The following is a 24,701-nucleotide window of genomic DNA, read 5'->3' as shown; positions in this document are numbered from 1 at the left end:
TACTAGTGCTATTTGTCTCACTAAAAATCCCATCCAACACTCTAGAACTAAGCACATTGAAATAAGACATCACTTCATTAGAGACCATATCACTAAGGAAGATGTAGTTCTAGAATTTGTTGATAGTTTGCACCAATTAGTAGATATCTTTACAAAACCTTTAGACAAGGAAAGATTTTGGACACTTAGGAGAGAATTAGGTTTGACCAACCTATCTTCACTTAGTGTTTAAAATAATTTTAGCACTTTTAAGACTAAATGAAAAATGCTTAGAATAGTAATTTTTGATTGCATTCATTGCTATTAGTTAGGTGGAGTTTATGATTCTTGATAAAAATTAACTTTATGTTCAAATATAGTTTAAAGATTAATTTGATTGTTTGAACGTGATTAATTTTCAATATATGAGTTGCCAATACAACTAGAGAAAATTAATTTAGCATTTTGTGTGTTTAAAATCGGATTTTAGCATTTTGGTGCAGAGGGAATCGATACCCCCATGAGGGAACCGATTCCCCCTTTGAAGGGGAACCGATTCCCCCCACAGGGGAATCGATACCTCCCTGGGGTTCTGGCTTTATCGGGTAGAACCCTTGGTTTTGGCTCAAAACCTCTCTTCTCTTCACGCCGTTTATCCCCTCTACTCTCTCATATCTCCATTCTTGCCTCAAAACAACATTTTTAATCGGAATTCTCTTCAAATATCATCTTCTAAACCTGCTAGCATCATTAAAATCGTGCAAACAACATCAAAATCCACTCAATCTCATCTTTCAAGGTAAATTTTTCTAAATTCTCTATTTCATTGATTTTGAACATAAGACTAGTTTTAATTAGTTCTAGATAGAAATAGTGATCGAGAATTGATTGTTTAATGATTAGAAACCAGATATTACAACTAATTTTATAAAAAACACAAGAATTTTCCAAAACTTTTGAAATTTTTGAAATAAAAAAAATGTTTTTCAAATTATTGTGTTTTAATTGAATTATGTAGTTGTTATGAAAACTATACATATATTGTTTTTCAAAATCTTATTTTTCAATAGTTTTCAAAAACTTTGCCCATTAGGATTGATTTAGATAACCTTGAAATATTGAGGACTCAATTGAGTTTTGGGATTGATTGAATTGCATACATGTGTTTTCTAAACTGTAGGTTATCCATTCTATTATGATTTCCTAAACCATGTCCAATCCTAAACGTGCTAGGTCATCATCTAGTCGCTCACACCATCAACCAAATCCACCTCCAAATCCTCCTCCTATTCCTGAAATTCCAATTCCTAATCCTAATCCAGTTGATCCCAATATAACTATCCAAAATTCATGCTTCAATCATCATGGTCCTAGAAATCATCATTTTTGGTATTATCAATATTTCTCATAATAAAAGAAGGGATAGTGCGAGTGTCTTAGACCTTCATGAACGTTTTCTTCATCTAATGATTTCTTGGTGGTTTCGACCATCCGGAGGTCATTATTATACTCTTAGAGCCTTGGATCTTTGATGGTTACATTGTTTCGAAAACAGTAATAAAATAAACCTACCTCAGATCATTTTTGCTGAAATTGTTGAAACTGTAAATCTTGTTCCTAACAAGAAACTCTGTTCATCTCTAGTTTACGGTTGCATTTTGAGTAATCTTTTTTCTAAAGCTGGGCTTAGAGTTGGTCTAGATGTTTCCTTTCCTCTAAAGAAACAAATTAATCTTCTTTCCTTAACGAGAGCGGGATGGATAAAGGATAAGGAAACCGGTGAATGGGTTCGATCTTCTGAAAATACTCCGGGAGCTAGTTCTTCACGAGCTCCACCAGAAGGTGACGATGATCCCGATCTTGAACAATTAATGCGAGACATCGATGAAGTCGAAGATGAGCCTGAACAGCCCGAGGAGCAGCTCGAGGAGCAAGCACAACAAACGCATCAAATGCCTCCATATTTTCAATCTTTTATGGAGACATTCGATTTCCGATATGCTACCATGGATTCGCGCTTTACTTCTATAGAGTCTCATTTATCCACAATGGGAGCTCAACAATTAGAAATTCTCCGAGAGATGCGCACAAACAACGCTTCGATGAATGAACGTATTGATGCACTCTCACATGAGATGGCTGCTATGAGAGCTTGTTTTCCTCCTCCCGATCCGGATGTTTGATTATGTGTTTAACTTTAGAACTTTGAACTAAAAGATTATTGTTTCAACATTTTGAATATTTTGGAATGTTTGATTTTGTGGATTGTTAGACTTTGGATTTGTTTGGATGTTTGAACTTATATATTTGGTGTGGTTAAATTTATTCATTATTGCATCATTTACATCATGTTAGATATATGACCAATTTTGCCATGTCACATTAATTATGAATATTGATTAAGAAACTAATGGCTAACGTTTCTCTTGATTGTGATCTTAGTAGCTTAAACTATATATAATCAATTTGGCTAAGTAATTTGAAAACCTTGTTTAAATTCTTTTAAAATGTCCTTTTGATTTAACAAAAAGAAGGAGAAGTGTTAAATGTTTTAAATGGGAGAAGTGTTAAAGTAAGGGGGAATAATTTCAAAACTTGATTTCAAACTTAAAATTACTAAAATGTTTTGTTATATCAAAAAGGGGGAGATTGTTGAAAACATTTTGATATTTCGATATAACAAATTAAGTTAAATGAATTTTAAGATTTTCCAAAAAGATTTTCTAAGTATATTCGATATATTTATTCGAATATCAAAACATTACTCTAAATCTTTCAAAAGTCATTTTTAATCCTTACTCAAGTGTAAAATTAAGTTTTAATCTTAAAACAATTTCAAAATAATTTTACAAAGTATTTCGAACCGTTTCAAAGCCAAAAATTCCAGATTGCTCAGAGGGAACCGATTCCCCTCAGGGGTACCGATTCCCCCCACTGTTCAACGGTCGAAATATTTGAATTTTACACTTAGGGAACCGATTCCCTATGAGGGGTACCGATTCCCCCCACGCTCCAAACTGTTTTATTAATTGATTTCACACTAAAACGGCTACATTATCTTCATTAATGATCCCTAACATTCAGAAGTGATTCAAGGTGTATTTAAGCAAGCTTAGAAGCCATTGATCAAGAACAAGAAACATCAAGCAACTAGAATCAAGAGAGAATCAAAGAGAAAGCATCAAACCTCAAGTTTGAGCATTTCAAGCCTATTTTTCATTCAATATTCTTTTTGCTTTCAAGAACACTTATTGTGCTCAATTGTATTCATTCTTGAGTGTTATTTTCTTTGTTCTAGAATTGTGCAAACAATCTACCTTGTGAGGATTTTCTTGTAAGTTTGCAAATTTGTATTGTTCTCTTTGGGAGAGAGTGTTCTCAATAATTTGGGGTATAATTCTTGAGGGTTTGTAAGGTTACTCTTTGTCCTCAAAAGAAAGATAAATTAGTGAATTTGTGGAAAATCCTTAGTGTGGATAGCTAAGGTAGTGGACGTAGACTTTGGTTGAGAGAGTCGAACCACTCTAAATCGTTGTGCAAATTTCTTTCAATTTTTTGCAAAAGCTTCCACCAAAATTTTAATTGCCAATTCACCCCCCTCTTGGCCATATTCGTCAATCGATTAACTCAACAAGCAGCTAGATGTTAAAACATCTTTTCTTCATGGAAATCTTGAAGAATATATTTACATGCTCCAACCTAAAGGTTTTGAAGAAAAAGAAAAGAAGAACTTGGTTTGCAGGTTGAACAAATCTCTGTACGGTCTAAAGCAGGTGTCGAGGTGTTGGTATAAGAGATTTGATTCATTCATTATATGTCTTGGATACAACATACTTAACACAGACCCTTGTGCTTATTTCAAGAGGTCTGGTGATAACGATTTTGTTATATTGTTGTTGTATGTAGATGACATGTTGGTTGCAAGACCCAACAAAGATCATATTGAAGAATTGAAGGCATAACTGGTTAGGGAATTTGAAATGAAGGACTTGGGATCAGCAAACAAGTTTCTAGGGATGCAAATTCACCGAGATAAAAGTAATAGGAAGATTTGGCTTTCACAAAATAATTACTTGAAGAAGATCTTGTCAAGATTCAACATGCAAGATTGTAAGCTAATTTCTACCCCTTTTCCTATTAACTTCAAATTATCCTCCAGTATGAGTCCTAACAGTGAAGAAGAGAGGATGGAGATGTCTCGAGTGTCGTATGCATCAGCAGTGGGAAGTTTAATGTTCGCTATGATATGCACAAGACCAGACATTACACAAGCAGTGGGAGTGGTTAGTCGGTACATGGCGAATCCAGGCAAAGAGCATTGGAATATTGTAAAGAGGATCCTAAGATACATCAAAGGGACCTCAAATATTGCATTATGTTACGGAGGATCAAACTTACTAATCAATGGTTATGTAGATTCTGACTATACAGGGGATTTGGATAAAAGCAAATCTACTACAGGATATGTGTTCAAAGTTGCTGGTAGAGCTGTAAGCTGGGTTTCAAAATTGCAGTCAGTTGTGGCTACATCCACAACAGAGGCAGAATATGTAGCAGCTACACAAGCCAGTAAAGAAGCAATTTGGTTGAAGATGCTATTGGAGGAGCTTGGGCATAATCAAGAGCATGTTTCTCTATTTTATGACAGTCAAAGCGCCTAGCAAGGAATCCAGCATTTCATTCAAGGATAAAGCACATACGAGGTCAATACCATTTCATTCGTGAGAAGGTGGAAGAAGGGACGATAGATATGTAGAAGATCCATACCAAAGACAACATAGCAGATTTCATGACGAAGGTGATCAACGCTGATAAATTTACTTGGTGTCGATCCTCTTGTGGCCTGTCAGAAAAGTGAGCAACATGATGGTACAAGGTAGAAAGAATGGTGTGAAGATATGATTGTTCCAATCAAATCTTCAAGTGGGAGATTGTTGAAAGTCTAAGTTGGTTGGCAGTCGGTTGCTTTGAACAAAATTAGGCAGCCAACTTTTGTTGAAAAAATTAAAAGGGATAATTAAAATTAGTCCTTCACTTTAGGGTATTTACAAGATTAGTCCTTAAGTTTCAACTATAAATACCCTAGCTCATTTAGCTTTAAAATCATCTCAAAGTATTCTAGCTTTCTTCCAATACTAGAGAGAATTTAGAGAGTTTCTTGAGAGTTGTTTTCTCCTTTTTATCAAGAGAGAATTATCATTATTTTCTCCTTGGTCGATCGAGAGAAATTGTAATTCCTATTTTCTCATAGTGAAATTCTTCTACCGTTGCCCGTGGTTTTTACCCTATATTATTTAGGGGTTTTCCACGTAAATTTTATGTCTTATTTATTTTCATTTTTATTTTCTCAAATTATCAGTTGCAATTTTGCTCTATCCGATAACCGTCTTCCGCAACATCCTTTTCGGTTGCATGCGAAAGGACTTATTTCGGGAGGTGATCAAAATCTTTCTACTCATTTCAACTGGAAATGCAGGTTCTAGACTATCCCAATCCTTAGTGCTAGAGATATCATCAAATATCACCAGACATTTTTCATCCTTCAAAAAGTTGTACAACTTCTCTGCTAATTCTTCATCCCTCTTCTTCCTATCATCTTCATTTAAATTCTCCAAACCAGATAGAACTGTTTCCCAAACTTTTCTTCTTTGGAACTGCTGAGAAACATATACCCAAACCAAGTGATTGAAATGGCCAATCACTTGGTTGTGATGATATATTTTCTTGGCAAGAGTTGTCTTCCTGAGACCACCCATTCCCCATATTGAAACAAATCTGCATTCACTTTCCTCCTCCACAAGAACCGAGACAAGTTTCTTGATATCACCATCCATTCCAACAATGTTTTCATCCATTTTATGAGGGAAAGGTTGCCTTGCTTCTCTCCTTTCAGCTGAAGAACTCGGCCCTTCTCCTTGATCCACCAACATTGCTACATCATACGTCTTTAAGCGTCGAGTCAATTCTTCGATTCTGTACCGGATCTTCTTTATCTCTGATCTGATCATGTGGAGCAAGCGACCTTCCTTGAAGAAACAAATGGATCTTCTGACGCTGTTTGAAAAACCAGATTTCCTTTCAGAAGCAACTTTGAGGGTAAACGTTTCGATCACATCTTCAACATCATAGGCTAATTCTCTGATCTCGGCAACACTGGTACGTATAACTTTGTTATCGACTTTTCTTGCATCAGCCACATTTAAGAAGCCTTGCATCCATCTCTGCTCCCTTTCCAAGCTCTCAACTTGATCTTCGACACCCAACAGGGATTTTACTTGTTGACTTAGCTCACCGATTGTTTCGAGCACAAAAGAAACAGCAGCGAAATCCATTACTGACTCTAATACAAGTCTAACACAGTTCCGAGACGGTCAAGACATAGGTGTTTGGGAATAGACACAGGTGGACGTGGATAATGTTTTTACAAGGAAATGGACAAGGCAGATGAAGATTAATCTTTGGAAAGTAGTAACTTGCGCTGTGCAAGAAGAAAGAGCTTGACATCGTGTTTGATTGTTTTGGATAAGGTGTGATGGTCTTGTATTGTGTGGAGGATGTTTTTCCTTGCATAAATAAAGTGGTTTTTTTAATTAAGATAAAAAAATATAAAGATGTCGAACAGAATTAATGTAATTAATTTGGCAATAAAAATGACAGATATGGTTGCACCTAATAAGAAATAATTGTGCGGAGAAAGGCAGCCTGACAGAAACAAAACAGGGTCAGTGATTCAGCTGATTTTTGATGAGCTGAACATTTCTTTCTTTCTTCCCTTTCTCTTTTGTGATTTCACATCAGCTTCATTGCATTCGAATTGCTCTAAGAAAGCCAATCTCATGTGAACAGCAATGGAATCTACACCATAAAAGATTACAACACTATCTTACAATATAACAATCTCTCTCACCAAATTACACAAATTTCACATAAAGAGTCTGAAGAAAACACTTGCTCCCATCCCTTCTTTCCCTGTATATATATATCGTCATGTTTGAGTAGTTGACATTGTATGAAAGATTACTTAATCAAAGTAAAAAAGTAGAGGATAAGAATATAAGCATTTCCTATATATACCTTGAGACAATTAGCTTCGGATGAAGTCTTGGAATATGATAGAAGGGATATGCGGGACTTTGTCAAAATCCTCCCCTCCTTCCACCACTTTATCTTTGAACATTTTTGGCATTGATTTAGTCTTCAGTTCTCAGAGGGTTGTAATGAACCTCAATCCATCTGGAACCATCTTCAGCCATGAGCATTCTTTGATCTCCAATCGCCGAAGACAAGGCATGACTCCTTCATCCACATTCTACTCCTCCAAACAATAGAGTTGTTTAAGTTTTAAGAACTCAAGTTTAGGAAATCCTTGTGCAGAGCAGAATATTTTGTTTGTCCTTAAAGCATGTTCATGCAATTTAAGAATCCTCAAGTTATGCAGTTTCTCTAGTGTTGGAATCGGATCTTCTGCAAGCTTGCATGATCTCAACTTTATGTAAGCGAGATTCGAAGACAAGTGATCATAATTTGGTAGCTCATTTATCTCCACATCTAAACTCAACTTACATAAACTACGGCAGCTTGAAAGGAGGTGATTCAAATGTCTTGGGTCTATTCTTCCATAATTGATAATAGACACGGAATGGAGATACCTGCCTTCAATGATGGGTAAATTATTGTCCAACTCCTCAACATTAAAATCTTCGATCTCAACCGCCCTCGAATCACCAACTCTCTAAGGTTTTCATGTTGATAAGACCCTTTAGATAACAATTCTTGGTGTTGAAGTTCACAAGTGTTTACATGTTTCTTAAAACACCCAACTTCAACTTTGTTTCATGATTAAACCACATAGGGAGATATAAATGTCGTAGTTGTTCCATCCCCACATCACATTAGGTACATGAGTGGAATGAATAGGTCCATAAGTATCATAACTAATTCTTAAATCCAAGGTTTGCAGGCAGCTTAAGTCGCCCAAAGATGATGGCAACTTCTCCATCATGAACTCAAAACCCCTTTGATAAGAATGCAGTGAAGCTATCTAAACAGAAAAGATAAAGAAAAGAGAGAAGAGCCTCTCTGAACCTTTTTTTATTAGAAATTGTATGAAACCTTTTTACTAGTCAGACTACTTATAATAGCTGAAAGAAACTCACGTGTAAACTCATACATAACAGAACCCTAACATACTCATAACCGCATGCACAATAGACACCACACAGCAGGTTATAACAATTGTACTAACATTCACCAAACTACTACACAGAATACTGAACCTCAACATTCCCCATCCCTTGCCAACATTCCAACTCTCATCATTAGCTCAATACTGGAAGTCAATATTCCCTATGTTTTAGTAGCAAATAAAACATATTGATATTGTGTAAGCTAGAGGAAGATCCGATGCCAACAATGGAGAAGCTGCCTAACTTTAGGATTCTTGAATTGGATTATGAGGCTTTAATAGCAAACAAAATATATTTCTCTGCACAAGGTTTTCCTAAACTTGAGTCTTTAAGACTTAAACAAGTCTTCAATTTGGAGGAGTGGAATGTGGATGAAGGAGCCATGCCTTGTCTTCGGCGATTGGAGATCGAGGAATGCTCAGGGATGAAGATACTTCCAGATGGATTGAGGTTCATTGTGTTGGATCATAAACTTGATCCATTATGGGAGCCTAAACCCAAACCCAAATTAAGTTGATGTCATTGCTTACATCAATTAGGAGAAGATGTCATTGCTTACATCAATTTAGTTAGGTGAGAGTTAGGCATGTCTCATTTTTAATGGTTTAAATTAGTTTATTTGTGTGGTGTAGGATTGTTCTTGAGTAGTATAAATACCCCTCCCCATTTTAGTTTAAGCATCAAGAAAAATTAAGCTTCTAAGTGAGTGAAGAAGCAAGGTCTAATAAGAGTGAGTTGTAGTTCTTGTTTTTGAGTGAGAGTGCTCTTGTAATATTTGTTTGAGTTTCAATAAAAGTTGTTTGTGTGAGTATTTTATTTCCAACAAGAGGTAGAGAGCCTTTTTGCTACTCTTATACCGGATCAAAAGACAACTTTGAAGGATTCAAGAAAGAGAGATAATAAGGCTCTATACCTCATCTATCAAGCATTAGATGATGATGGTTTTGAAAAGATTTCAAGTGCAAGCTCTACCAAGGAAGCGTGGGAGAAGCTGCAAACCTCTTACAAAGGATCCGAGCAAGTAAAGAAGGTTCATTTCCAAACATTAAGAGGATAATTCGAATCCTTACACATGAAAGCATCTGAGTCTATTTAAGATTATTTCTCTAGAGTAGTAGCTGTTTCTAATCAATTAAAAAGAAATGGTGAAAAGTTAGAAGATGTGAGGATAATAGAGAAGATACTCCGTTCGTTGGATCCCAAATTTGAGCACATCGTCATGACGATTGAAGAAACTAAATACTTGGAAGAGATGACGATCGAGCAACTCCAAGGATCATTGCAAGAATACGAAGAGAAGCATAAGAAGAAGCATGGGTTTACTGAGCAACTCCTCAAGCTGCAACTCAAGGATATGCATGAAAGCCAACGCAATGATATAAACCAACGTGGCCTAGGCAGAGGTAGAGGCCATGGACGAGGTGGAAGTCGAGGTCGTGGATGAGGCTGGAATTACAACAATAACAATTCCAACAACAACTATGAGACAAAAGCCAAGAATCCACTCGAGCTCATCCATACCGATGTGTGTGGACCGATCAAGCCGAGCTCTCTTGGTAACAGTAACTATTTTCTTCTCTTCATTGATGATTTTTCAAGAAAAACCTGGGTATATTTCTTGAAACAGAAGTCATAAGTTTTTGAAGTCTTCAAGAAGTTCAAAGTAGTAGTGGAAAGAGAAAGCGGTAGAAATATCAAAGCCATAAGATCCGACCGAGGTGGAGAATTTACTTCCAAGGAGTTTCAAGAGTTCTGTGAAGCAAATGGAATTCGTCGACCAATGACAGTTCCTAGATCCCCCAGCAAAATGGTGTGGTAGAAAGAAAGAATAGAATAATTCTCGACATGGCACGAAGCATGCTCAAAATCAAGAAACTACCCAAGGAATTTTGGGCGGAAGTAGTATCGTGTGCAGTCTACTTGTCAAACCGATCTCCAACAAGAAGTGTATGGGGAAAGACACCGCAAGAGGCATAGAGTGGAAGAAAGCCTGGCATTTCCCATTTGAGAACCTTTAGAAGTATAGCCCATGTTCACGTACCAGACGAGAGAAGAACGAAGCTTGATGATAAAAGCAAGAGTTTTATCTTCATCGGCTATGATGCTAATTCGAAGGGCTACAAGCTTTACAATCCAGACAATAAGAATATTGTGATTAGTTGAGATGTGGTCTTCAACGAAGAATGAGAATGGGATTTTAACTCTCATGCAGATGACTTCAATTTCTTTCTTCAGTTTGAAGAATATGACCATATAATGAGGGAACAACTAGGTGAACCTCAACAAGAACCTCAACAAGAGCTTGAAACTCCACCTACTTCACCAACATCAACCACTCAAGGAGACTCATTACCTTCGTCATCATCAAGTGGGAGTCAAAGTGAAAGAGTTGTGCAACATACAAGAAGCCTTAGAGATATCTATGAGGTAACTGAACGACAAGATAATCTTACATTATTTTGTCTGTTTGTCGATTGTGAACCAGTGAGCTTTCAAGAAGCGGTACAAGAAAAGAAATGGAGAGATGCGATGGACGAAGAAATCAAAGCCATCGAGAAGAATGACACATGGGAACTTACCTCACTTCCCAAGGGACATAAGGTGATAGGTGTCAAATGGGTGTACAAACAAAGCAAAACGCCAAATGAGAGACTAAAAGGCACAAGGCGAGACTAGTTGTTAAAGGTTATAGTCAAAAGGCTAGAATTGACTATGATGAGGTATTTGCTCCTGTTGCTCGATTAGAGACTATCAGATTAATCATTTCTTTGGCAGCTCAAAATAAGTGGAAGATACAAAAGATGGATGTAATGTATGCCTTCCTAAATGGAGTTCTTGAAGAGGAAGTTTACATTCAACAACCATCAGGCTATGAAGTCAAAGGGCACGAAGACAAGGTGTTGAAGTTGAAGAAGGCTCTTTACGGGATAAAACAAGCACCAAGGGCATGGGATAGCCGAATCGACAAGTACTTCCAAGAGAATAGCTTCAAAAAATGTCCCTACGAGCATGTTCTATATATCAAGATCAAAGATGGAGATATTTTGATTGTATGCCTCTACGTGGATGATTTGATCTTCATCGGAAGCAACCCAAGCATGTTTAATGAATTCAAGGATGTGATGATGAAAGAATTCGAGATGACAGACATGGGGCTCATGGCGTACTACCTTGGCATTGAAGTTAAGCAACAAAATGATGGAATTTTCATTTCACAGGAAAGCTATGCAAAGGAGATACTGAAGAAGTTCAAGATGGAGAACTGTAAGCCAATAAGCACACCAACAGAATACGGGATCAAGATGTCCAAACATGAAGAAGGCGAAAGTGTAGATCCAACATTCTTCAAAAGTTTGGTGGGAAGTCTACGCTATCTAACTTGCACGAGACCCGATATTCTTCACGCAGTTGAATTAGTTAGTCGCTACATGGAATCTCCAACAGCCACCCATTTTAAAGCCGCAAAGAGAATTCTTCGCTATTTGAAAGGTACAATTGACTTTGGCTTGTTCTATTCAGTTTCTAATGATTACAAGCTTGTTGGATATAGCGACAGTGATTGGGGTGGAGACATAGATAATCGAAGGAGCACTACTGGATTCATATTTTTCATAGGAGATACTGCTTTCACATGGATGTCAAAGAAACAACCGATTGTCATATTGTCCACTTGTGAAGCGGAATATGTTGTTGCTACTTCATGTGTTTGTCAAGCAATTTGGATTAGAAATCTATTGAATGATATAGGTTTGATACAAGAAGAGCCTACCAAGGTTTATGTCGACAACAAATCAGCCATTACCTTATCAAAGAATCCAGTATTCCATGATTGAAGCAAGCACATCGACATTCGCTACCACTATATAAGGTAGTGTGTTGCAAGAAACGATGTGGAAGTTGAATACGTGAAGTCACAAGATCAAGTTGCTGATATTTTTACCAAGCCACTGAAAAGTGAAGACTTCATAAGATTAAGGAACTTACTAGGGGTCACAAGATCAAGTTTAAGGGGGGTGTTGGATCATAAACTTGATCCATTATGGGAGCCTAAACCCAAACCCAAATTAAGTTGATGTCATTGCTTACATCAATTAGGAGAAGATGTCATTGCTTATATCAATTTAGTTAGGTGAGAGTTAGGCATGTCTCATTTTTAATGGTTTAAATTATTTTATTTGTGTGGTGTAGGATTGTTCTTGAGTAATATAAATACCCCTCCCCATTTTAGTTTAAGCATCAAGAAAAATTAAGAGCTTCTAAGTGAGTGAAGAAGCAAGGTCTTATAAGAGTGAGTTGTAGTTCTTGTTTTTGAGTGAGAGTGCTCTTGTAATATTTGTTTGAGTTTCAATAAAAGTTGTTTGTGTGGGTGTTTTATTTCCAACACATTGCAACCCTCCAAGAAATGAAGATTAAAGCAGTGGCAAAGGAACTCAAAGATAAAGTGGTAGAAGGAGGAGAGGATTTGTACAAAGCCCAGCATATTCCTTCTATCATATTCCAAGACTATTAATTTATCCCAAGCTAATTGTTTTCAACAAGTGTTTTTTGCACTCTTTATGTGTAATTTGGTGAGAGATATTGTTATATTGTAAGATGGTGTTGTAATCTTCTATGGTGTGGATTCTATTGTTGTTCACATGAGATTGGCTTCTGTATATTTGAAATATTAATTAGTGTTTAAGACTATCATAAACTATTGTAAAATCTACTCGGTTTACTCTTCTATTATTCGAGCATTTGGCTCAGTAGTTGATGCATGATACATTGTTCAAACCATCTTTCCACAAAGATCACAAGTAAAAAAGCATTTAATTGGGATGTGCTTGGTTTCGATAATCATGAAATAAAGGATTTAAATTTTGATTGTGATCGCGTTACGTTTATCACGATTTCCTTGATCTTGCTTAAAGGATCTAATTCATCGTTCCACTAGACCAATCGGCTATTGATCTATTATAACTCGATTTTTTTATAGAAATCACTAATTTTATTCAAAAATAGGAAATATCCTAAATTACAATAAATATTTACAATCATAATCGTAAATTAAGCACATAATTATGACAATTTTCTATTATCATTGAAACAAAACTAGCAACTTAAAATCACATAAGGATCATACAAGGAAATATTAAAATCTAACTAAGAAAACTTGAACAAAGATAGATACAAACAGATCTGATCGTATCGGTAAATGGACCACAAAAAATATCAAACTACTGAAAGACCACCGACAAATCACAAATCAGACTCGAGTGACTTGAAAAACTATCCACGAACGCATAACAGGTATTCAAATCCAATCCGAGTGTCCAAAGAAGGGAAGATCAACATTATAACATATAAGTGTCATCTTGATCAGTCGTGCAATGTCTAATCAACCCTTAAAAAATAAGTGAATACAACGGCCAAACGATCGAAAAATGTGTCAAAAGACATATGAAAACGTGTCATACAGACTTATTAAAAAAATAAAGATGTAATATAAAAAAATAAAATAGTAATAAAGAATATCTACGATTGGTAACCAACATTAAAATTGATGTTGTCGTCAATTAACAAAGACAAAAAGAAAAAAGAGAGATGAACGATTTATCAATAAAAAAAATTAGGGGAAAAAACTAAACATAAAATGAGGAGATTTGGAATTAGAACATGTAATTTTTATAACTCGAATTAAATCATTATTATATCGGACAAAAATATTAAGTATATTGTTTAGTATAATGTACACAAGGCCAACATCTCTTTATGCGTTAAATAAATCGTCAAACATTTTAAATTTACTCGAATTTCAACGTGCATAATATACCTGAATAGAACCTAAAATCTTAAAATAAAATTAATTAAATAAAAAAATAAATAGATAAAAATATGAAAATAGCCAGTGGAACACCATACAGATGGCTCCAAATGGCTAGACCTTAACCAACTCTTCATCGTTCGTGGCTGTTTAACAATGAATCAATACCCGTTTTTGAGCTTTTTCTTCTTTAACGCTCATTCTTTTTCTTCATTCTCTCTTCTCTTTCACCTTATCTCCTTCATATATCCTTAAAGAAGCGTTTGAGAAAGAGATAACAAGGCTTGTTGGAGAGGTTTTAAAAAAAGAAAATGAGAGAAGTGATTAGCATTCATGTAGGACAAGCTGGGATTCAAGTTGGGAATTCATGTTGGGAGCTTTATTGCCTTGAACATGGGATTCAACCCGATGGCATGATGCCTAGGTGAGATCATGGATATATGTATGGTTTGCATGCATCATGCAATTACTATCTTCATCTTTGATGTGCTTGCTGTTAGGATGTGTTTTTTTGCAGATTTGATCAATTCATTGTGTTTGCATGCAGTGAGGGTAATGCAGGTGCCAACCATGACGCTTTTAGCACCTTCTTTAGTGAAACCGGAGCCGGAAAGTACGTGCCGAGAGCTTTATTCGTCGATCTAGAGCCGACGGTCATCGACGAAGTCCGATCCGGGGCTTATCGACGACTGTTCCATCCGGAGCAACTTATTTCCGGAAAGGAAGATGCTGCTAATAACTTTGCAAGAGGACATTATACAGGTACAATCAAACTTCGTTTAATTTCGAGTTTTTGAATCATTTCGGTTTAAAGTTCAAGTCATTGATTCATTATCGTATGGTACAGCTGGTCGGGATATTGTCGAAGTTTGCCTTGACAGATTGAGAAAATTGGCTGATAACTGCAGTGGATTGCAAGGATTTTTGATGTTTAATGCTGTTGGTGGTGGAACTGGTTCTGGTTTAGGCTCATTGCTTTTGGAGCGTTTATCTGTTGAATATGGGAAGAAGCCTAAACTTGGCTTCACCATCTACCCTTCTCCTCAGGTAATTTTGGTTTAAATTCCAAACCGGCTCATGGCCCTGAAAATGTTCGAGACGACTCTGTTTACGTTACATTATCAGGTAGATATGTACAAATATCCAAATCCACACTATCCATTGTGCAGGTTTCTACTGCAGTTGTGGAGCCCTACAATAGCGTTCTCTCGACACATTCTCTCCTCGAACACACTGATGTCGCCGTGCTTCTCGACAACGAAGCTATATACGATATCTGCAGGCTGTCGTTGGATATTGAAAGGCCAACTTACAAGAATTTGAACCGCCTGATATCTCAAATTATCTCGTCTTTGACGACTTCGTTGAGGTTTGATGGTGCTATCAATGTCGATATTACCGAGTTCCAGACAAACCTCGTGCCGTATCCTCGTATCCACTTCATGCTCTCATCATATGCCCCGGTGATCTCGGTTGAAAAGGCTTACCACGAGAAGTTATCAGTTCCCCAGATAACCAGTGCTGTTTTCGAACCGGCGAGCATGATGGCTAAATGTGATCCAAGGCATGGGAAGTACATGGCGTGTTGTTTGATGTACCGTGGAGATGTCGTACCGAAGGACGTAAATGCTGCCGTCCGTTCCATCAAAACGAAGCGAACGGTTCACTTCGTAGATTGGTTAGTTGAAATTTTAAGCTTTCATTTCAGCAAAATGGATTAAGCATAAGCAATTTTATGATCATTGCCGGGTTTTTTTGCAGGTGCCCTACTGGTTTCAAGTGTGGCATCAACTATCAGCCACCTACGGTGGTACCTGGGGGTGATCTGGCCGAGGTAAAACGTGCTGTGTGTATGATCAGCAATAACACGGCAGTGGCTGAAGTTTTCGCCCGAATCGATCACAAGTACGATCTCATGTATGCAAAAAGAGCATTTGTCCATTGGTATGTAGGTGAAGGTATGGAGGAAGGTGAATTCTCAGAAGCTCGTGAAGACCTGGCTGCTCTCGAGAAAGATTACGAGGAAGTTGGCGCCGAAGCCCCCGAAGATGACGAAGAACCACCTGAAGATTACTAGAGCATCTACCATTTTTATGAAAACGACAGATACTGGTTAACTCCTAATTTCATTTCAGTTCATCAACAGCTTTTTTTTTTTTATGTAACAACGTTTATGCCTTGTGCCATAACTTGAAATCCAATTGGAATTTTTAGCATTTTCTAATAAAATTCGACAAATTATTTCGAAAAATAGAGTTCGGACATGATCATTTATATATATATATATATATATATATATATAATAATAATAATAATATGAAGCTTCCAAATTAAAAGAAAATCAATTGGCCTTGGAGGCGTGTATTACCAACAAATATTTCATAAGGAAAACACAGTAATTGAAAACAATGAGAAACCACTCACATAAAGCTTTTCACTTGGCACTGGCGAGTTGGGTGCGGAGCAGCTTGGCGGCGGCGACCATGTTGTTGAGTGCCGGTCTCACCTCGGCATACTTACGGGTTTTGAGCCCACAGTCAGGGTTAACCCACAAGATGTTGGTCTCGAGCACCGCAAGCATCTTGTTAACCCTATCGGCGATCTCTTCAGTCGATGGTATTCTTGGAGAGTGGATATCATAGACACCAGGGCCGATTCCAGCTCCGTACTTCACCCCTTCGCGGAAGACCGACAGAAGTTTCTCGTCTGAACGTGAGTTCTCGATGGTGATCACATCGGCATCCATGTCAATGATTGAGTGGATGATGTCATTGAAGTTGGAGTAGCACATGTGGGTGTGGATCTGTCCAATTTTTACAGAAGAGAACGAATGGTGATCATGGAGAGTATCGAGAAGGGAAACGAGTGAGGCGAGGTACAAACCTGGGTAGTATCCTGGACACCGCAGTTGGTGATCCTGAAGGAGTGAACGGCCCATTTCAAATAGAAGGAGTGCTCAGACTTCCTAAGAGGCAGACCTTCTCTCAAAGCAGCTTCGTCGATTTGGATAACATTGATACCAGCCTTCTCTAGATCCTCAACTTCATCCTTGATGGCCAAGGCAATCTGGTAGCAGGTCTCGAATCTGGAAACGGCAATCGTACAAAGTCAAACTATGAATATGCAGGTAGAAATGTAATATTTCTGACCATTTTTGCCTATAGGCTTTCTAGGACATACCTGGGCTGATCATTTCTGACAAAGGACCAGTTAAGAATGGTAACAGGTCCCGTAAGCATTCCCTTCATAGGGCGTTTAGTCATGCTTTGGGCAGTCGATGACCAGAAAACGGTCATTGGCTTGGGGCGGCTAACATCACCATAGATGATTGGTGGCTTAACACAGCGAGATCCGTAGGACTGGACCCACCCATTAACAGTGAAAGCAAAACCAGACAACTGCTCACCGAAATACTCAACCATATCGTTTCTCTGCACAGTTTTAAGCTATGATTAGGATGCTTGCCAAGTACTTAAGGTATAAAAGGTCGAAACAAAACAAATACTCGCCTCAGGCTCTCCGTGAACCAGGACATCGATGTCAAGCTCTTCCTGAAGGTCAACGACCTTCTTAATTTCCTCCTTAATGGCTTTAACATACTTGTCTTCCGATATCCTGAAGAAAATAAAAGATCACTAGTTAAAAGAAGATTAAAAAATAACATCTTATACGAAAGATATCAAGAAAAATTTCTCGACTACGCACTTGTTAGCCTTGAATTCACGACGAACTCTCCTGAGTTCCAAGGTTTGAGGGAAGGATCCAATTGTTGTGGTGGGGAGAACTGGTAGGTTAAGCTTTTTCTGCTGAGCATCCAGTCTAGCACTAACGTCGGTTGCACGACGGTGGTCAGAGCCCTTCAAAGCAGCAGCCTGGGAATGCAAACATGGTAAAACACGCAAGAAAATAAATATTTTTTACTGCAGAGCTATCAATTGAAAGACATAACAGGAAATTTAGTTTATTGAAACACTTACAGCCTTTTGAACATCCTCATTGGTCACTCTTGGGGAGGATTTCCTCGAAGCCTGAGCGGCAGCGTTGGCAAAAAGAAGGCCTGAAAATATATAAGCAACTAATAACACCGTGTCATCCAAATCTTGAGAAAGCAAAAACAAACGGCAAACATATAAGGAGGTACCTCATCCTTTTGACCGGCCAATGCCTTGGCAAGTGCATTGACTTCAACAACTTTCTGGGCAGCGAACGCAAGCCAGGATTTGATTTCATCGTCTAGCTTAGTCTCGTTCACTAGATCAACGGCAGTGTGGAGAAGCGAGCAGGAGGTGGACACCACAAGCTTGTCTGCACATGATAAATGACACAATTGTAACATTCACCAGGTAATTTACAAACCATCAAATGCAAGTATACCTTTTCCCACAACAGCCTCAAGCTGCTGCAAGGTGCTAAGAGAAGAAGCAAGATCATTGGCCCAAATGTTCCTTCCATCGACAACTCCAGCAAAGAGGTATTTTCCCTTGGGGAAATTACTCTTGACCAAATCAATGGTCTGGGTTCCACGAACCAAATCCAAACCATAAGCGGTAACGCCCTTCAATCCAATAAGGGTCTTGTACGCCTCAGCTGTAAGATCAGCAAAGTAGGTCTCAACCAAAACATTCAACCCGGAGAGAGTAGATTCCAAATCAGTATAAGCAGCAGTGAATGCTTGTAATTGGTGAGAGTCAAGATCCAAAGCAAGGGTGGGTTCATCAAACTGAATCCAGGATGCACCAGCTGCCTTAAGCTCGGATATAACTTCCCTGTAGAGAGAGTCAGGGATACAATAGCAAATTACAGTAGTTGTATTAATAAAAGTAAACAAGTCGACAAATAAAAGAACCGATTCTTACTTGTAGATAGGGATGATTTTGGGGAGGAGAGACAGAAGAGAAAAGGTCTTTTCAACACCCTTTGCCGGTTTAGAAAGCAACAAGTATGAGACTGGGCCAACAAGGACGGGAACAGTATCGACTCCAAGCTGCATGAGGGACAGAAAATCAGCATCCAAGTTTCACAGTAAGAACAAAAACATCACATAAGATGTACAAAACATATAATACGAACAAAGGTCACCTGAACCACAACCAAATTAACCGAATGTTCTAAGCCATTGCATCATATAAAGTATGCTAAAAGATCTTTATCACTTAGGTCCAAAACCTTGAAGCAATCTTAATGCATTTAGAACAACTTATGAATCCTAATTGGTAGATAGAAACATTGGTTCCAAAGAACATACCGTCTTAGCTTCCTTGTACTCCAACATCGCCTTATGAGATGCATAAAAGAAGTTAACATCAGGTCCCAATTCAGGAACAATGAAATGGCTGAAACGACATATTGCACAGAATATAGGTATTAGCACGAGAAAACCACGAATGCTCGACAAAGCTAATAAAGTATGACCAAGAAGGGCAACTTACTAGTTGGTGTCAAACCACTTGGTCATTTCCATGGCAGGAACAGAGGCATTTCCTCTGGCCATGGAGAAATAAGTGTCCAATCCAATCTCGCCACCATTCCAGCTGTATCTAGGTGGAACAGCTCCGAGCATCGATGTGGCATCGAGTACCTGGTCATAGTAAGAGAAAGTGTTGCTTGGAATGTACTTGATCCCAGCATCCGCCATCTGTATCCAGATGGCTGACCTGAGATCAGCTGCAACCTTCTGCAGATCCTCAGCACTGCTCTTCTTATCCCAGAAAGATTCTAAAGCAAACTTAAGTTCTCTCTTCGGTCCCATGCGGGGATATCCAACAATGTGGGAAGCCATTTCTGCATCAAATGAAAGAACAGACAAAAATTCAAAACTCAGCTTCATCATATAAAATCAAACATAAAAGTAACACTGTCCTATATTCATGAACTGAAAAATCATTGGAATCAAAGCTAAGTTCCATACAGAATCTGCAATTTAGCACGGACTAAGATCAAAAAGCTCATGTCAATTGGCACACGTGATTAGTAATCTAGGAGTCCTAAAATTCAAAGATAGTTATAAATTCATGTAAATAACCAAACAAAATGTTCACTTCACTTTAAATCTATAGCGACGAGTCAATGGTGAAACACTACATATATAAAATCCAAAACTTAACCAATGCTTCTAATAGCAACCAATTGGTCTCAAACCCAAGTTGTAAAATACAAACTTTTAAGTTATAACGATGAAAACCCGGAAAGAAAATCAACTTTTACAGTTGAAATTCTGACACCTGCAGACTGTAGGTTGATCTCAATGAAAAAAAAGCAATCTTTATAACTTTATTGAAAACCTCAGATTAATGAAAACCCAGAAAGGAGCACCAATGATAGTTGAAAATGAATGAAAGATAAAAGAGTGGCACTTCATTGATGGATAATAAAAGCAGAGAAGAAGATACATGGGAAAAAGAAAAGACAGTGAAGGAAAGATGGTGATGAAAGTTGAAACCGGACTGTACCGCAGCGGTCGGAGATGGAACCGGAGAGAGAAGAGATTCGGTGGAAGAAGGGAAGAAGTGGAACGATTTGAGAGAGGGAATTGGTTTGCTTATTTATATGCCAAAAATGGTGGCCGGCTAGTGGCTACCTACCGCCAAATAAAGGCCTCATGATCAGATCTAAATTTTTGGTTAAATATTTTTATTAGTTCCTGTACTATGCATGAGTTGTGAATTTGGTCTTTGTATTTTGATTTTAGTTGATTTTAATTCTTTGTACTTTTCGAGTTTTAAAACCTTTAGCCGTAACTCAAATAATATAAGGATAATATGACTAAATTATAAAGATTTAAAATGATCAAATTGAAGAATAAAATTTGTATATACATAATATATTGACTAATATTAGAAGTTCATTTAACATGTTCATATTAGGACTAAAATTTCAAACTTAAAAGATATGGAAATTTAAAAGAATTTTTTGATTATCATTGACAAACAATTGATTTAACGGAATAAAATGTTAAATTTCGTTTAAGGTTAAGATTTTGAATTCTCCTATTATAAATAATGTAATATAAATTGAAAACGTAACTTCAATAATGATATTTAATCTAAATTAACTGATCAATAAATTAAATATTATGATTAAAATAAAAAAATCTTTAGCTATTGATATGTTAAATAATATTATTATTATTATTATATTTACATAGTCGTCTTATGTTTACTTTTTTCATTAAATATTTATGGGGTTGGTGGGTGGTTGGTGGGTTGGTTGGTAGGTCGGTTGGTGAAAGTGTGTGAACTGAACTTTATTAATTTGGCTTTGGAGAATAATATTTTCCTAGAAGCAATGTAGAGAGTTGTTGAGTGAAAGCTATGCGTTCCGCCCGGCGAAAAATTGTCGTTATTTTTTAAATATCTTATCGAAAAAGTAAGTGTTTTTCTTTTAGCATTAGATAAAATATAATTTTGAGGAGTCGCCACCAATCATTTTATCGAGGTGTGATTGATCACAAAAAAAATTGTTATTTTAATAAAATTTATAAAACTAATATTAAAATAAGACAAAATGGGTTTGCTTACCAAAAAATGAGTTCGATAGTCGTTACTTGTGGGGAAGGATTAGCACCTCACAACCCCCAAAATTTTGTTTATTAATTAACGTATTTGTAATAAATTAACAAATTTGTATTTAATTTAAATTTATAATCCCATAAAAAAATTAAGAATATTATTTTATACCAACAAATCATTTAAAATACTTTCTTAATAAGTTAAGGAAATATTTTATGACTTATTGTATAAAATAAAATAACCATATTACATATAATAATTTTAATGATTTAATCAAGAAAATATAATAATTAAGGTTAATATTATAATAATTAATATGCAAATTATTATAGTTGTAAATAATCCTCTAATACTATGAAAATATTAAAAATATTAAAATTAAGATAATAAAATACATATTTCAAGAAAAAATAAAAAAAATAAAACATTATAATTAATTAATAAAAAACGTGGGATTAAAAAAATATATAAAAAAATGTGGACATAATTTAGTGGAATGTATTTTAAAATGGAACACCATAATTATAGTGCTCCACTTTCTAATTTTTATTATTACTTTTAATAATGATATCACTTTATGTCATTATTATTATTTTTTCTATTCATTATATTATTTTATTTTAAGCACTAATATATATTATTAGGATACACATATGTGACTAAAATAATAAATAATAAATAAGTACTAGATTTAAAATATTTAAACATAAAATATAATAATAAAATAAAATTGAAATTAAATAATAACCAAAATAATAATATAGGATTAAATTAAAAAATATATAAATTATTGGTCAATATTCGAAATATTATAAAATATATATATTAAAAGTGTAAATAATCCTAAAATATTATTTAAATATATGTAAATATACGGGTAATGACTAAAATAAAAAAAATGTAACGACAAAATTAAAAGATATAGAAATCTAATTTTGGTAACTATAATAGAATATTACAGAATACATGGACCATGGACGTGATTTATCAATCCTGAAATTGCACACACGCTCCCTCCCCAAAACGATGTAGTTTTGATTTGGGTATAAATAAGCCAAAATAGGTCATTTTTCCTCATTTTTCTGTTTTGCTCTCCTTCTCTTTAAACTCCCTCACCGGAGGGAGCTCCGTTCACCGGCTGATCACTATTTCGGCCACCGGTCAATTATTATTCATGTCGTCGGTCACTATTACAATCACTATTCACGGTCGGACAAAATAAAAATAGCTCAAATCATAGATCGACTCACCCTAAACCCGAAATCACCCTCCTTTTTTCTAAAAAACTTCAAAACAACCTAGATCTAAGATTTTACCTTCGGTAAAATCAACTTTTCCGACGACGTTTGGGCTTCGACGAAGGTAAGATCTCCTCTCCTTTATTCTCCTTTCGGTTTATTTCCTACTCGTTTGGTATTGCTTGCTCTCTTCTTGTTCTTGTCGTCGTCTTCTTTTTTTTGTAGGTTTTCAAGGCTTTTTATAGGCCTCAGAAAGCTTCAAACAACCGTTCATTTTGGTGAGTCATCGGATCTACAATGGTGACTCACCATAGGGCGATGAAGTGTGCGGCTATCATCGCTTCTTCTGGATCCTTTTGTTGGAGGCGGCGGCGGCATGGCAACGTCGGAGTGGATTATCTGGAGGCGACAACGGAATAGTCCCTAGGGTTGGTGAACCCTAGGATTCTTGCTAGATTGGATCTGGACCGTTGGATCTCTCCAGATCCAACGGTTGTCATCTGTGACGGCTAAGATGAGATATGAAAACCCTAATCGGGTTTTGGGCTTCTTGGGTATGAACTAGGTCTGGGCCTGAATCGAGTTGATTTTGTAAAATGGGCCTTCGTGTTGTATTATTTGTAATAATAAATATATATATAATAATAATAATAATAATTGTAATATAATAATAATAATAATAATATATAGTCTCGGATGAAAATGACTATCGATAGCTGCCCCTCTTTGCTTATTTTTGTATTAACAAGAATAGAGCAAAGATAAAAAGACAAGAAATTTTCGTCATGTTGACAAGTTTTTATAAGGAAATTAAAGTAAAAACATCATACCCTGAGGTTTTACAGATGACCCGGATGATTTAATTTTCTTGAACATTAAATGAGAAACTTTGGAAATCACTTTCTCATTTTCATGCGAAGACATCCTACCCTGAGGTTTTACAGATGACCCGGAGGATTTACAAATTACCCTGAGGTTTTAATTTTCTAGAACATTAAATGAGTAACTTTGGTAATCGCTTTCTCATTTTCATGCGAAAACATCATACCCTGAGGTTTTACAGATGACCCGAAGGTTTTACAGATGACCCGGAGGTTTTAATTTTCTAGAACATTAAATGAGAAACTTTAGTAATCACTTTCTCATTTTCATGCAAAAACATCCTACCCTAAGGTTTTACAGATGACCCGGATGATTTACAAATTACCCGGAGGTTTTAATTTTCTAGAACATTAAATGAGAAACTTTGGTAATCGCTTTCTCATTTTCATGCGAAAACATCCTACCCTGAGGTTTTACAGATGACCCGGAGGATTTATAAATTTCTCGGAGGTTTTAATTTTCTAGAACATTAAATGAGAAACTTTGGTAATCGTTTTCTCATTTTCATGCGAAAACATCATACCCTAAGGTTTTACAGATGACCCTAAGGATTTACAAATTACCCGAAGGTTTTAATTTTCTAGAACATTAAATGAGAAACTTTGGTAATGGCTTTCTCATTTTCATGCGAAAACATCCTACCCTGAGGTTTTACAGATGACCCGGAGGATTTACAAATTACCCGGAGGTTTTAATTTTCTAGAACATTAAATGAGAAACTTTGGTAATCGCTTTCTCATTTTCATGCGAAAACATCCTACCCTAAGGTTTTATAGATGACCCGGAGGTTTTACAAATTTGTGGGAAATACTTTACTAGGTAAGAAACTTCTTACTTTTCAAGAATTTCATTTTCTAAAAAAGATTAAATGAGAAACTTGTTGGTTGGGTACCATGCCCCAATTCAAAATAATGTTTCATTTGTGGATTGTGTTCATCTATTCTTCAGATGTTTGTCTCTCCTAACATGTTCCTGTATTTTTTATTTGAATTCTACCTTACATTTATAAGGTACTTTGTCCCTGCATCTTCATGTGAAAAATGTATTTATGCAAATGCAATTAAATGTAATGCATGATCTTTTATGCAAATAATGTTCTTATGAA

The 24,701-nt window shown here is 36.3% G+C and overlaps 3 protein-coding genes and 1 pseudogene across 4 annotated transcripts; 2 read left to right on the top strand and 2 right to left on the bottom strand.

Annotated features, from left to right (window-relative positions):
* Positions 1-4,627: 4,627 nt before the first annotated feature.
* On the bottom strand, positions 4,628-6,311 carry LOC120177321 (putative disease resistance protein At1g50180). Its single transcript, XM_039183506.1, has 2 exons — positions 5,364-6,311; positions 4,628-4,636 (listed from the first exon to the last, which is right to left on the bottom strand). The coding sequence occupies exons 1-2, from the start codon at positions 6,309-6,311 to the stop codon at positions 4,628-4,630; spliced, it is 957 nt and encodes a 318-aa protein (XP_039039437.1).
* Positions 6,312-8,366: 2,055 nt separating this feature from the next.
* Positions 8,367-12,764, top strand: LOC120177193 (probable disease resistance RPP8-like protein 4). Its single transcript, XM_039183415.1, has 2 exons — positions 8,367-8,619; positions 12,550-12,764. Exons 1-2 carry the CDS (start codon positions 8,383-8,385, stop codon positions 12,673-12,675), a joined length of 363 nt encoding a protein of 120 aa, XP_039039346.1. The 5' UTR covers positions 8,367-8,382; the 3' UTR covers positions 12,676-12,764.
* Positions 12,765-14,274: 1,510 nt separating this feature from the next.
* On the top strand, positions 14,275-16,146 carry LOC120177192 (tubulin alpha-5 chain-like). Of its 2 annotated transcripts, none has more exons than XM_039183413.1 (5): positions 14,275-14,392; positions 14,513-14,730; positions 14,816-15,015; positions 15,138-15,646; positions 15,730-16,146. In XM_039183413.1, exons 1-5 carry the CDS (start codon positions 14,280-14,282, stop codon positions 16,043-16,045), a joined length of 1,356 nt encoding a protein of 451 aa, XP_039039344.1. In that variant the 5' UTR covers positions 14,275-14,279; the 3' UTR covers positions 16,046-16,146. The 2 variants fall into 2 exon arrangements, with proteins under 2 accessions (XP_039039344.1, XP_039039345.1); XM_039183414.1 differs by having other exon boundaries at positions 14,516-14,730; positions 15,730-16,045.
* Positions 16,147-16,288: 142 nt separating this feature from the next.
* Positions 16,289-20,530, bottom strand: LOC120177225 (annotated as a pseudogene).
* Positions 20,531-24,701: the final 4,171 nt, after the last annotated feature.

The sequence above is a fragment of the Hibiscus syriacus genome, unplaced genomic scaffold (genome assembly GCF_006381635.1).
Source record: "Hibiscus syriacus cultivar Baekdansim isolate YM2019G1 unplaced genomic scaffold, ASM638163v2 tig00112285_pilon, whole genome shotgun sequence".
Classification (NCBI taxonomy): Eukaryota; Viridiplantae; Streptophyta; class Magnoliopsida; order Malvales; family Malvaceae; genus Hibiscus; species Hibiscus syriacus.
This window is presented reverse-complemented; position numbering and strand designations above follow the sequence as displayed.

Coding starts and splice junctions, on each gene's coding strand:
- LOC120177321 (XM_039183506.1), bottom strand. CDS start 6,311: ATGGATTTCGCTGCTGTTTCTTTTGTGCTCGAAACAATCGGTGAGCTA.
- LOC120177193 (XM_039183415.1), top strand. CDS start 8,383: ATGCCAACAATGGAGAAGCTGCCTAACTTTAGGATTCTTGAATTGGAT. Junction 8,620..12,549: donor TTCCAGATGGATTGAGGTTC/ATTGTGTTGGAT, acceptor TATTTCCAACAC/ATTGCAACCCTCCAAGAAAT.
- LOC120177192 (XM_039183413.1), top strand. CDS start 14,280: ATGAGAGAAGTGATTAGCATTCATGTAGGACAAGCTGGGATTCAAGTT. Junction 14,393..14,512: donor CCCGATGGCATGATGCCTAG/GTGAGATCATGG, acceptor TGTGTTTGCATG/CAGTGAGGGTAATGCAGGTG. Junction 15,016..15,137: donor CCATCTACCCTTCTCCTCAG/GTAATTTTGGTT, acceptor TCCATTGTGCAG/GTTTCTACTGCAGTTGTGGA.